The 13,448-nt window shown below is 48.4% G+C and overlaps 1 protein-coding gene across 1 annotated transcript in view; it reads left to right on the forward strand.

Moving 5' to 3' along the window:
* Ft (cadherin-related tumor suppressor fat) overlaps positions 1–13,032 on the forward strand; it is a 150,494-nt gene extending 137,462 nt beyond the window's left edge. Inside the window, exons 10-22 of the mRNA XM_076423424.1 lie at positions 209–639; positions 807–1,151; positions 1,415–1,744; positions 1,854–2,969; positions 3,064–4,179; positions 4,515–4,791; positions 4,877–5,161; positions 5,412–5,716; positions 5,802–6,067; positions 6,807–7,250; positions 7,456–7,825; positions 7,927–8,142; positions 8,221–13,032. Coding sequence (XP_076279539.1) covers positions 209–639; positions 807–1,151; positions 1,415–1,744; positions 1,854–2,969; positions 3,064–4,179; positions 4,515–4,791; positions 4,877–5,161; positions 5,412–5,716; positions 5,802–6,067; positions 6,807–7,250; positions 7,456–7,825; positions 7,927–8,142; positions 8,221–10,251 — 7,532 coding nt within the window. The 3' untranslated portion in view covers positions 10,252–13,032. The remainder of the gene's footprint in view (positions 1–208; positions 640–806; positions 1,152–1,414; positions 1,745–1,853; positions 2,970–3,063; positions 4,180–4,514; positions 4,792–4,876; positions 5,162–5,411; positions 5,717–5,801; positions 6,068–6,806; positions 7,251–7,455; positions 7,826–7,926; positions 8,143–8,220) is intronic.
* Positions 13,033–13,448: the final 416 nt, after the last annotated feature.

A 13,448-nucleotide genomic window follows, 5' to 3' on the forward strand; every position in this document is an offset into this window, starting at 1 on the left:
AGAATAGGATTTTTGAAAGATCTTTGACTACTGAAAAACGCCCCTCTTTAATGAGTCTATCCCCTTAATACGACAATTATGATACAACTACTCAAAATTTCTAACCCACTTCGAGCACTTCAGTCTTCTGAAGCTGCACAGAGAAACCCGGAAACTGTTCCCGAAGTAAGTAAATCCCAGCGACTTAATCGGTGTTTTTGTGTGGAAGGTGATTTCGTGTTCGGCGCAAAAGCGGTGGACGATGACGACGGAGAGAACTCGCGGATCGTGTATCAACTGCAGGGGATGGACGCAGAGAAGTTCGCGATCGACACGAACAGCGGTGTGATAAGGGCGACGCAAGAATTGGCGAACGACCAGACCACGTACCAACTGCAAATCCAAGCGTCCGATTGTGGGACGACACCGCAATCCGTCACCGCGGATTTGGTGATACATCTGTGGGAGAAACAGCTGTTCCCCAGCTTCCGCTCCACCGTGAACACCAGGTTCACATTGCCGGAAGACGTACCTGAAGGACGGATGATCACTAAACTGAGCGCAGCCACGCCGAAAGTCGGCGCCGCTAGCAATCTCGTTTACGGGATGGCTGGGGGAAACGTGGGGGATGCCCTCAAAATTGATCCCCATACTGGAGAGGTATACATTCTTCTGCGAAAAAGCTATTCCTTGATCACCTTAACGAATTCTCTTATCAGCTGAATAATATTGTTAAGCTACCTGATGCATAAGTTCGTTTTATAAGTTGCATTAGCAAAGTGAAACTCATCGAAACGCTATAATGGATTTTCTCCATGTTGCCTCAGGTGTTGGTCGCCTCGGGATTCGACTACGAAATAGCCCCATACTATGAAGCTTGGATAGAGGTCTGCGATTCGGACACTCCAGCGTTGAGGAGTGTCGTTCAGCTGTTAGTGAACGTGACAGACGCGAATGACAATGCACCGATCATGGAAGCATCCATCTACAACGCGACGGTGCCCGAGGATGAATACCCGCCATTGTTCGTTGGCAAGGTGTCTGCGAAAGACCGAGACTCCGGAGAGAATGGACAAGTGTCATACTACCTGGTCAACGACTTCGCGGAGACTTTTATCATCGACCCTGACTCCGGGGAAATCAGCACGAACGCGAAATTGGATCGCGAAGAGGTAAAAACTTCGAGATTCAAAACGTAGACCAACCTGTGTGTATGCATGTACAAAGTTTCATCAAAATCGATCAGGGTTGTTACGAAATATAATCGATTGAAAATAGGAAAAATTGAAAGACTTTTACATCTTACAATGCCCATAGCTTCTTTACGCGTCAACCGATTTCACTTAATTGATTAGATTGACTTGCCTTTACTTTTTCCTTCGCAATAGCGACCAATAACAAATTAACCCTAATCTGCCCCTCGTTCCCCCTCTAGATCGCTTCCTACGAGTTGGTGGTGGAAGCCAGAGACCAAGGACAACCCTCACTGACTGGTACAGCCACAGTGTTGGTCACCGTGTTGGACAAGAACGACAACCCACCCCATTTCACAAGACTGTTCAGCGTGAACGTGACAGAGAACGCAGAGATCGGCACCTTCGTCATCAGGATAACCAGTAGCGATCCAGACATCGGTCAGAACGCAAACGTGACCTACACGTTCACCGATAACCCTGGGATGAAGTTCTCTATGGACGCTTTGAGCGGCAACGTCACTGTGGACGGACATTTAGACAGGGAGGAGCAGGACGAGTATTTGTTGAAGGTAGATCATCGATCATCGCCGTTTCCTCGCTGTCCTCTTTCAACTTACTGTTACTACTGAATTTCCAGCTAATAACAAACTTCTAAATTCTTCTAATCTTTTTACACAGTTGGTAGCAGCAGACGGAGCATGGCTGAGCGCAACAGCTTTATCCATAACGATCCAGGACCAGAACGACAACGCTCCCGAATTCGACTCGGAGTCGTACCACTTCCACTTCCCGGAGTTGCAACCGCCTGTTGCGCACGTTGGTCAGGTGGCTGCGATCGATCGGGACAAGCAGGGTCCAAACTCGGTGATATCGTACAGCTTGCTGCAGCCGTCCGACCTGTTCATGGTTGATCCAGCGACGGGAGACGTGTTCAGCAAAAAAACGTTGCGCTACAAGCACACCCATCGTCCATCGTCTCCAGAAAACCTGTACTCGTTGACTGTGGTCGCGACTGACAACGGCAAGCCGCCGATGTCATCGAGAACGGTGGTCCACGTCAGCATAGTGGATGCTAACAACAATCCTCCGAGATTCGAGCAGAGATCCTACCTGTACCCCGTCCCCGAAAATTATGGCATCGACAAGCGAGTGATCCAGCTGGTCGCCAACGACGACGCAGACTACGGTGTCAACGCCGAGATCAGCTACTCGCTGGTGAACGCGAACAGCACCGAGTACTTCTACATCGATCAGACAACCGGTTGGGTCTACGTTCGGAACAGTTTGGCCAACGTAACGGTCGGCACGAACTTCTCGTTGAAAGCTCGCGCCTTCGACAAAGGCGTCCCTCCACAAAAAGACGAGGTCTCGTTGACCCTGGTCATCTCCGGAGAGAACAAACACGCTCCCACATTCGCAGCGGCTAGATACCAGGTTAGAGTACCAGAAAACGAACCAATCAACACCACCATTCTCACTGTAAGCGCCACCGACGGAGACTACGGGCCCAATGGCATGATCAGATACAAAATATCCGCTGGCAACGAGAGAAACGAGTTCTTCGTTCATTCGATTACCGGCGCGGTCACTATACTCGAACCTCTCGATTATGACCTGGTGCAAGAGTACAGGCTGAACATCACCGCCACGGATTTGGGCTTCGAGCCTAAGCTAGCTGTTGCCACGCTGATCGTCAACGTGTCCGATATCAATGATAACCCGCCCACGTTTAATCAGAGCGTCTACGAAGCTTACTTACCGGAGAACTCTCCACCAAACAGCTTCGTTTACAAGGTAAATAAACAGTTGGTCGCTAACATTTCTTCCGGCACTGGTTTAACCCTTTGCCAACGACTCCCTACTATTTTAAGTGTGTTACTATTTTCAGGTGGTAGCCAAAGACATCGACTCCCCCAAGTACGCAGTGGTTCAGTACAAGATCCTGGGCGGCACCGGCAAGGATCACTTCCGGATTCGCGAGGACACGGGAGAGATCGTTTCTCAGATCAGTTTCGACTACGAAGAAGCGAACGAGTACACGCTGGACATCGTCGCGGCGAATCCAGACTCGAATCCACAGATGGTCGGGTTCACGACAGTGGCGGTGCACATCACAGGGGTGAACGAGTACTATCCGAAGTTCATCCAGCCAGTGTTTCACATGGACGTGTCGGAAAGTGCTGAAGTTGGCACGTCGGTGGGTCTGGTGCAGGCTACCGATCAGGACACTGGCGAAGACGGTAGAGTCTACTATCTATTCGTTGGATCGTCGAACGATCGCGGGTTCTCGATCGGATCCGAGACTGGGATCATCCGTGTTTCGAGGAGATTGGACCGAGAGACGCAGAACCGAGTGGTGCTGACTGTGATGACGAAGAACGGAGGTGGGATTCGCGGCAATGACACCGACGAGGCCCAAGTGATCGTTTCGATCCAGGACGGCAACGATCCGGCAGAGTTCCTTCAGACTTCTTACGACGCTACCGTGTCGGAAGGAGCAGCTCACGGCACCAGAGTGCTCACTGTCAGAGCTATCGACAAGGACATCAGGCCTCAGAACAATCAATTCTCTTATTCCATCATCGGCGGGAACATTGGCCAAGCGTTCAAAGTCGATCCACAGACTGGAGACATTGAGACAGCGAAGCAGCTTGATCGAGAAACTATACCCATTTATGATCTAACTGTGGGAGCCATCGATACTGGATCACCGCCGCAAACAGGAACCGCTGTGGTTCATATCGAGTTGCTCGATATCAACGATAATGGACCTGTTTTCGATCCGCCAGAGATGGTCGGATATGTGAACGAGAATGAACCTGCTGGCACGATCGTGATGACTCTCAGCGCTACCGATCCTGACCTACCACCGAACGGAGCACCGTTTACTTATAAGATCGTGGGCGGTAGACAGAGCGACATGGTCACTTTGGATAAGCACACCGGGGTGTTGAAGACCACTAGGAGCTTGGACAGGGAAGTGATGCCCCAGTTGGATCTTGTGGTGAGTGTACTGTTATCTTTTATCAAGGCGGGAGACTCCTCTTGCGCGTGAATCTGGTTGCAACTCGCAAAGTTGGGGCTTCTCCGTAGTCACAATCGCTAGATAAAAGATCAACCTAGCGCGCAAGCTTCCCACAGTGGCCTGCTTTTGCGGTTTCAAATGAAATTCAAATGGCCATATGCCTGAGTGGACTTTCCAAGAGTTGACTCTTGCGTCAATCTACGAGAGCAAATCGTTTCTGAAGTATTCTCAAATATTCAGAGTACTCTCGAGAGCAACTGAACTCTCAGTTGGACACGTATCTTAAAGGTGACAAGTTTGCTTGGTGTTTTCAGGTTGAAGTGGAGGACTCGGGAATTCCTCGAATGAGGAACGAGCACACGATAACGGTGATCGTGACGGATCAAAACGACAGTCCATCGTCACCCAGATCGGTTCACGTGATCGTCCACTCCTTCAACCAGGAAATACCCCTGGGGAAGATCGCCGATGTTCATCCGAGCGATCCAGACATCACCGGTTCCTATTCTTGCAAAATTCTTCAAGAATCGAGTGCCAACATCCTTAGCATTCCCACCGCCTGCGACCTTCACACGAAGAAAATCACTCCAGGTTAGACTCACCGATGTTTTACTTCGTGAACACCCTGCAGATTTTTTTAAGACACAAATTTCTAACTGCTCTGCTTTCGATGTAGGAACTGGACACTCTCTGACAGTTTCCGGAAGCGACGGTCGCCATCCGAACGTGGTGTCCACGGTTTCGGTGGAGTTCCTCGTGTTCAAGAACACCACGATCGAGAACAGCGTCACCTTGCAGGTGTCCAAGCTTACCGCCAGGGATTTTCTGAGCCAGAATTACCGTGCCCTGTTGGACGTGTTGCAGAAGGAAGCGTTGAAGGGAGGAGACATATTGAGGATCTTCAGCCTCGGAGAGAACGCGTCCGATTTGAACATTCACCTTGCAGTGCAGACGTCTCAAGGTAACATTCATCTCCTTTCAAACTTTCTGCATAGTCTCGAGACGCGACAGGTCCTTGCTGTCGACAAGAGAAGTTCTATTAGCCCTTGTGCACCATGAACAACATCCTCCCCATTTGGAATCATGCACGTCGATTGCATTAAGTACATTCCAATTCACTATCATTCTCAAATCAAGATACTTTTTTAATTGAACTTTTGATTACGTATTACGACTGATTGTAATTAACACATTGTTGGTCCGCCGCACAGGCTATCGTAGCAAATACGAGGTGATCGAGCTGCTAAATCAGAATGCCGAGAAGATCAGGTCTCTCCTCGAAGGAAGAACGTTCACCATCGGCTACTCGCCGTGCAAGCACATCCCCTGCGAGAACGGTGGTACGTGCAGCGACAAACTCGTGATCTACGACGACGCGAGGATCATCGACAGCCAGGCGTTGATCCTGACGTCGCCGAGAATGATGCACGAGATGACCTGCAAGTGTCGCGACGGGTTCACCGGCGAGAGATGCGAGAAGAGGCAGGACCCTTGCTCTCCGAATCCCTGTCTACTGGTGAGTGTCAAAACTTCTCATACATTTCCTCCAAATTTTTGTACCGAGGTTATTGATAATGCTATAATCTTCTGATAATCTTCAGGGTGGACAGTGTCGGCGTCTGGGATACGATTTCCAGTGCATCTGCCCGATCGATCGCGATGGGAAGCTCTGCGAATTGGAACGGGGCGATGCCTGCGCGAGCAATCCGTGTCGGAACGGTGGCTCCTGCAGGAAGAGTCCTGACAGCTTCAGTTTCTTCTGTTTGTGCCGTGCTGGCTACAGAGGGAACCATTGCGAGGCGGTCACCGACTCCTGCAGGCCGAATCCTTGCCTTTACGGGGGCTTGTGCGTGGGGGAGAAACCTGGGTAAGTTCCCTTCATCGACATTCTTATTCGTACTCTTCGAACTCCAGATTCACTATGGCTCCATAATCTTATAATCGTTCTATATATTCTATATTCTATATATTCTATATATTCTATATTCTATATTCTTTATTCTATATTCTATATATTCTATATATTCTATATTCTATATTCTATATTCTATATTCTATATTCTATATTCTATATTCTATATTCTATATTCTATATTCTATATTCTGTATTCTATATTCTATATTCTATATTCTATATATTCTATATATTCTATATTCTATATATTCTATGTTCTATATTCTATATTCTATATTCTATATTCTATATCAACGACACTTCTTCTATATTCTATATCAACGACATCCTGTTTTTCACCCAAAACACTCTATACAAACCCCTGCCTTATCCTCGAGTTAATTATTAACGTCTTTTAAAGAAATTATTTTTTTTGAAATCAGTTTGGGCTAAAAGATTCGTCTTCCAAAGACGTACAAATTGGATTCTGAAATTTTCGTCTGGGCCTAATAGTTTCGGAGATATTCGATAAAATAAATGTATTTTCACCCCAACTTTCATGGCTACTTTCACCCCCTCAACATGAATGTTGGCAGCTATCACGAAATACGTGCCGAATATCGAAAATTTCATTAACCTCCCTTGTTAGACTCAATCTCGTCCTCCCACACCCCCAGCATTTATCATAATCGATTTCCGGTGAACCATTCAGATACAGATGCAGTTGCCCGGAGGGAAGGTACGGAAGGCACTGCGATAGGTCGACGTTCGGGTTCGAGGAACTTTCCTACATGACTTTCCCCGCTCTGGACTCGAACACGAACGACATCACGATCGTGTTCGCAACAACGAAACCGGACGCGCTGCTGTTGTATAACTATGCTCCGCAAACTGGAGGACGATCGGACTTCGTGGTGTTGGAGTTGGTGAACGGAAGAGTGGTGTTCTCGTACGGTGGTGCGATGAGTGCCATCGCTTCAATCACGATCCGAACGAAACAGTCGATGTCCGACGGAGAATGGAGGAAGGTGACAGCGACGAGGAACGGGAGAGTCGTGTCCTTGAGCGTTTCCACGTGCAGAGAACACGGAGACATTTGCGATGACTGTAGACCCGGAGATAGCGCTTGCTATGCGGACGACGTTGGTCCCACAGGGTTGGTACCATTACTTTTGTGTTTTCGACAACTCCTTTTATTGTAGAGTCTTGGAAGAATGATTATAGATTCTTAATGGGTGGGATTGATTTGCACAAAGGTTGAGTTTGTCTTGCAAGAGGGTGTGTTTGACTTGCAAGAGGATGATGAACTTGGAGTGCAAGACCTGCAGAAGTGATTTAATGGCCGCGATTTTCTTTCGCAGCACACTGAACTTCAACAACAACCCGCTTCTGGTCGGTGGCCTGGAAAATGCAGACCCTGTGCTCGAAAGACCCGGCCAGGTGCACTCAGACGACTTCGTCGGCTGCGTTCACTCCGTGTCCATAAACGGCAGAGCCTTGAACCTGTCGAATCCCCTATCCTCTCGGGGCGTCAAGTCTACCTGCATTCGATCGAGCAAGAGCCCTTGTCTCAGGGACTCGAAGGACTCTGTTTCCGTTTGCGGTGGTAACGCCAAGTGCTACGACAAATGGCATCAAGTGACTTGTCAGTGTGGATCGGTGACTGCGCCCAACTGCGACTCTGCTGTTGAACCTGTTACCCTGAGCGACGGTGGATTCGTCGAGTTCAAGGTACGAGAAACATCTCTTTATTCCCCACTTTACATATTTTAAAAACGAATAACTTCTTCTTCGAAGACTGTATCTGTGAAATGAAACGTACCCTTTCGCAGGTCTCGGAGAAGCACAGGAGGATGCAATTACTGGAGTATCTGTACGGCGGATCGACCGTGTGGCACAAGAATCGAGTGACACGATCGACCGCGGAGGACACGAGCTTCATAAGCAGCTCTTCGCCGTTGAAGACGATCGGGTTGATGTTCAGGACAGTGAAATCGGATGGTGTGCTGGTGTACGCCGCCACGAACAAACACTTCACGTCCGTGGAGGTAATTTCTTCATCCCATTCTCTCGAAAAGAGGTTCTTCAGAACCTGCAAAACGATTCTAATAAATGCTATGTTGCAGCTTCGAAACGGGCAGCTATTCTATTCGTCGCTGCTGGGCTCCCCGGTGAACATGTCAACGAACATCGAAGGCGGCCTAGCGGACGGTCGCTGGCATAATCTAACATTGCACTCGTACTTGCGAGGGCTGAGATTGTTGATCGACGGTGTGCAGACCGGCGAAGAATTGGACTCGGCCGGTGTGCACGATTTCCTCGACCCGTACCTCTCCGTTTTGTCGATCGGAGGAGTCAGCCAAGACTTGTACCACGCTCAGAGCGCTGGCGCCAGAAGCTTCGAGGGTTGCTTGGCCAACTTCACCGTGAACAACGAGATCCAGCCGTTCAACGGGAGCGGGTCGATCTTCAAGGAAGCTCTGTATCACGGGAAAGTGAGCGCTGGTTGTAGAGGACCTATAGGGATCAGCGCTGTAGCTACCGCTGATCCTTTGAGCATCGGGATCACCTTGGTGATAGTGTTCTTCGTGATCCTGTTGATCGCGATCTTAGTCAGCTTCATCGTGTTCCGTCTGAGACGGCAGAATAAAGAGAAGAGCGCGCCTTCGGTGGTGAACAAGAACACGAACGCTATCATGACCGGGAACCCGTTGGTCGGCACTGGGAACGACAATATGATGTCTCGTCACGAGAACACGTACATCTCGGACACCTCGGACCTTCGCGGAGTGGGACACATGGGTCCGGAACTGATCTCGAAGAAGTATAAAGAGAGGGAGATGAACGCAGCCTCGGAACACCGACCGCAACGGCCGGACATCATCGAAAGGGAGGTAACCAAGTCACCTCCTATCCGGGATGAACATCCTCCGCTCCCACCGCCCGCTCAATCCTCCCTACACTCCCACGAACATAATCCAGAACCCGACATGCCGGAGCACTATGATCTGGAGAACGCGAGCTCCATCGCGCCCAGCGACATCGACATAGTCTATCACTACAAAGGCTACCGGGACGGGATGCGGAAGTACAAAGCCACTCCGCCGCCCATCAGCAACTACGCCAACCATCACAAACACACCGGGCAACAGCACAGACACGCTGGTCCGTTCCCGCCCAGAGCTTTACCACCTCCTAACGTGAGTCAACCGTCCGGACCCACGCAGAAGCTGTTGCAGAGTACACCACTGGCGAGATTGTCTCCCAGCAGCGAGCTGTCCGCACAGCAACCGAGGATACTAACGCTACACGACATCAGCGGGAAACCGCTGCAAAGCGCCTTGCTGGCTACCACATCGTCGTCGGGAGGCGTCGGAAAAGATGCGTTGAACTCGAACAGCGAGAGGAGCTTGAACTCGCCGATCATGAGCCAGTTGTCTGGATCAACGGCCAGCCGGAAAGCACCTCAATCGAATAACGAGAACTCCGTGAACAACGTATCCTCGGGGCCCATGGGCCTCACCGCTGAAGAGATCGAGAGACTGAACTCCAGACCCAGGACCTCCAGTCTTGTGTCGACCCTGGATGCTGTCAGCTCGTCCAGCGAAGCCAGAGGACCTCCCACTCATGGTCCTCTGCATCTTCACAGGCGACACACGCCACCAGTTGAGAGACTCGAGCGCAGGAACTCGTCGACCACGGACGAGAGTGGAAACGACAGCTTCACCTGCTCCGAGTACGATAATACCTCGTTGGTAGGGGATAAGAGGTCCGATAATCCCTTCGCCAAGCCCGACGACGAAGAAGTCAACCAGCGAAGCAACGAGTCCTCGCAAACCAGCAAACCACCTCTTCCACCGAACGTTAACTACGATGGATTCGACAGCTCTTTCCGAGGATCGCTCAGCACATTGGTCGCCTCCGATGATGACTTATCGACGCACATGGGCGGATTGTATAGACCATCCAGCAACGGATCTCCATCCACTACCACCACAGCCCTCAGCTGGGACTACCTCCTCAACTGGGGACTCAACTTCGACAGTCTCGTCGGCGTCTTCATCGACATCGCAGAGCTGCCCGACAGCGCTAACCGCGTACCCAGCACCCTTCGGCTGCCAGCTAACATCCCCAAACCGTCGGAGGAGTACGTTTAACTGTTTCGAGGGTGAGAGGAACTCTAGCGACTGTTCAACCCCCGCGTGTTCCTCGATGGTGTTAATAGACAGCGGATCTTTATGGAAAATCTAAATTCTTCTATCTGCTTTCCAGCAAACTCGGTCTTGCTGTTTTAAATGACGCCTACTCGTTTTTCTCATAAATGCATGAAGTTATTTATAAATACATCGAAGCAACCTGACATCATTAGACTGCGGATTTTATGCATTAATCGGAAAATCGAATAGGTGAAATACGAAACTGACTTAGTGAAGTTGTTAGAAGGGGAAATACATGTTCATTCAGCTCCTGTTTAATATGATTCGCTTAGAAAATGCTTATTTTCCACGAAGATCCACAGTCTCGTGGAGAATACTGTACGAGCATTCTGTCGAGGATTCGACAGCCTCCGGAACACATTGTCGAGCGTACGAGGGTTAACGCGTTTAGAACAGTGGGACAATAACGAACTATAAGAATCACCAAAAACTTGTGAAGTACGACTGTTGTTCCGTCGAAAGAAGGTGCGGTTCGCAAGTGTCGTGTACAGTAATCCCGACAGGCTTAGATCGGGACGCTGCGTCGCGCTTGGATCGCGGGATTACTGTATCATCCCCTCTGCGTTACAAGTCATAGTTTTACCAATGCGACTGCCACTCGATCCCTGTGCGGACGGCGCAACACTTCAGTGTAACAATAGAAGTGCCTCGAACGAAAGAACTCAAAGTGCTCAACGGGAATGTGCAACGACCAAAAAAGCGGCAACGACATTAACAATCGACAGTGAAATCACGCTTTCATCGCGGCTTATCGCGAGCCGCGAAAGCAGAGAGCAGAACGATGGACGTTCTTTTAGATATTCTGTAAGCGAATCGACGCGTGCCTTCGGTTCGTCGATCACCGGAATCGACCCGGAGAACCGAGGACGTAACCCGTGTCTTGCCATAATAATAGGATCCTCGAGGCGATCGACTCTCTCTTATCATCGACGTGTGAATTTTTGTAAATACACCCGCGGCTTTTCTCATTGAAACGAGGCATTCGACGAACGGACTTCCGAGAGAATTCCTTCTGTCGGCCGCGAGTTCCTCCGCGAGTTTATGGTCGGCGGTAACATTGCGCGACTGTACCGAGAACACTCGAACCACTGTATTAACCCTTGGATGGCGGACGTTCTTCAGGAGCTGGTTCCGTTTAAAGTTCCTATTAAGGAGGACTGTCTCCCCAATAATTAAACCTTAGAAATGTGTTACACTGCCAGATATAGGTTCTGCACTCGAAATTCACCTCTTTGCAAGTGAAATTCAACCTTCTGCAAATCAATTTCACCAATTAAGAATATTGAAAATTAATTATTTATTTGTTTCGATTAAATTATACAGTAAAGTTGCGATCTAGCTCCCTGAGGCTGTCCACGATCACTGTCCCTTCGCAGATCAAATTCAACCTTTTGCAAATCAAATTCAACGTCGCTTAATAACCATAGCAGTTGAACAAGCGACGTAAAACCAAAACGAAAAGCACCCTAAGGATCTCCACGCGATCACTGTCCCTTCGCAAATCAAATTCAACCTTTTGCAAATCAATTTCACCCATTAAGAATATTGAATATTGATTATTTATTTGTTTGGATTAAATTATACAGTAAAGTCGCGATCTAGTTCCCCGCGGATTTCCACGATCACTGTCCCTTCGCTTACCCCTTCCACTGGGGGACATCCCCGCGAGGAGCCGAGAAGCTCGAGCGGTCTGTGTTTACATGCTGTCCTTTTCTACGTTCGGCATCCTTTGTACTTTTGGCACAGTCGGCGTGGTCGACACGGTCATAAAAAAATAATTTCCCTACACGATCTCTGTCCCTGCTCGGAACAGGCGATGGGAGCTATTTAGACACACGTGAACGATGTCTAAATAAATATAAAATGCATACAGTGACACTCCGATTAATATTTGGACGTCCTAAAAAAACGATGACTTTTTGGATTATACAATTTGAACTTTTTTGAAAAGTTAGAGCAATTAATTTACTGTATGATGTGAAAAGACATTTTCTCAAAGAGATACATTGTTGTAAAAATAACCGTAGAAAAGAAGATCAGAATAATATATTAACGGGCCCAGTTGTGGCCCATCTGCAAAAGAAGGTGACATTTCTAACGAATTGCCAAGCAACATTGCAACGAAGGCCCAATAAAATGCCAAACATAAATGCTAGTAGGGAAAAGGGTGAATTTGGAGCGCAAAACCTGTATATAATAGAACTTGACCACTTAGAATAGGGCAAAACGGACCCGGCCACCGGCGTCCAAGGGTTAAATAGGTTTCTGAACTTGACAACTCGTGTATATAAACGATTTCGACGCGCCCGTGCCAGATAATCTCGATACGGTCGCGCGATAACAAGCGATCGCGTCTCGGAACTCGTCGAAGGCGGGCAAAGTAGCTGCGCGAGGAACTTTCTACACCTCGAATCAACGTTTTCGTGAAGTCACCGGAAATGTATTCCCTTTTTGTCATTGTAGAGGAAGAAGAAAGCATCGGAAACGTTGAACGAGACGTAACTACCAGACTGATTTCATTCGCGCTATCGGAGCGCCATCGTAGACCCTCATCTTTCTCACCGTGGATCGTCGAGATATTGTAAACTATGTACCGCGAAACCGTTTTTCTCTTTGTAAATAATCGTGCGTCTGAGCTGTACAAAATGTGTGAATGATCCCGCCTGTATGTATGTACTATCTTATCAACGTATTTGTAATGAACGAAACATTTTTAAAATAAAACTGTCGATCTATTTCTTTTCTCTACCGTCCTCCCACGCTGCTGACGCGTCCACTTCATGATTTTACAATTTAAACTTGGGCATTTTTGTTCATTTGGATCAGGGGTAGTTTTTTGTACCTACCGCCCACTTTTGTATCTCTGTTAGTAGTCAAATTTTTTAACCGCCCGCCGGTTCCACAGTGGTGGTGATTTATAAAGTGGGGAAGTAACTTTACTTTATAAAATTTATAAAGCAGAGTTACAGCAAGTTAAAGCATATAATAATAATTACTTACCAAATAGTAAAAGTCAATTAAATTAAAAGAAAGTGCTTCAGTATCGGACAAAACCCCTACCGCCCAACATGAAATCTGGAACGCCCACTAGTGGGCGATAGGGTCCAGGTTGACCTGATTTAGATAATCGAAGATTT

Source organism: Lasioglossum baleicum, chromosome 5 (assembly GCF_051020765.1).
Source record: "Lasioglossum baleicum chromosome 5, iyLasBale1, whole genome shotgun sequence".
NCBI classification, from domain to species: domain Eukaryota; kingdom Metazoa; phylum Arthropoda; class Insecta; order Hymenoptera; family Halictidae; genus Lasioglossum; species Lasioglossum baleicum.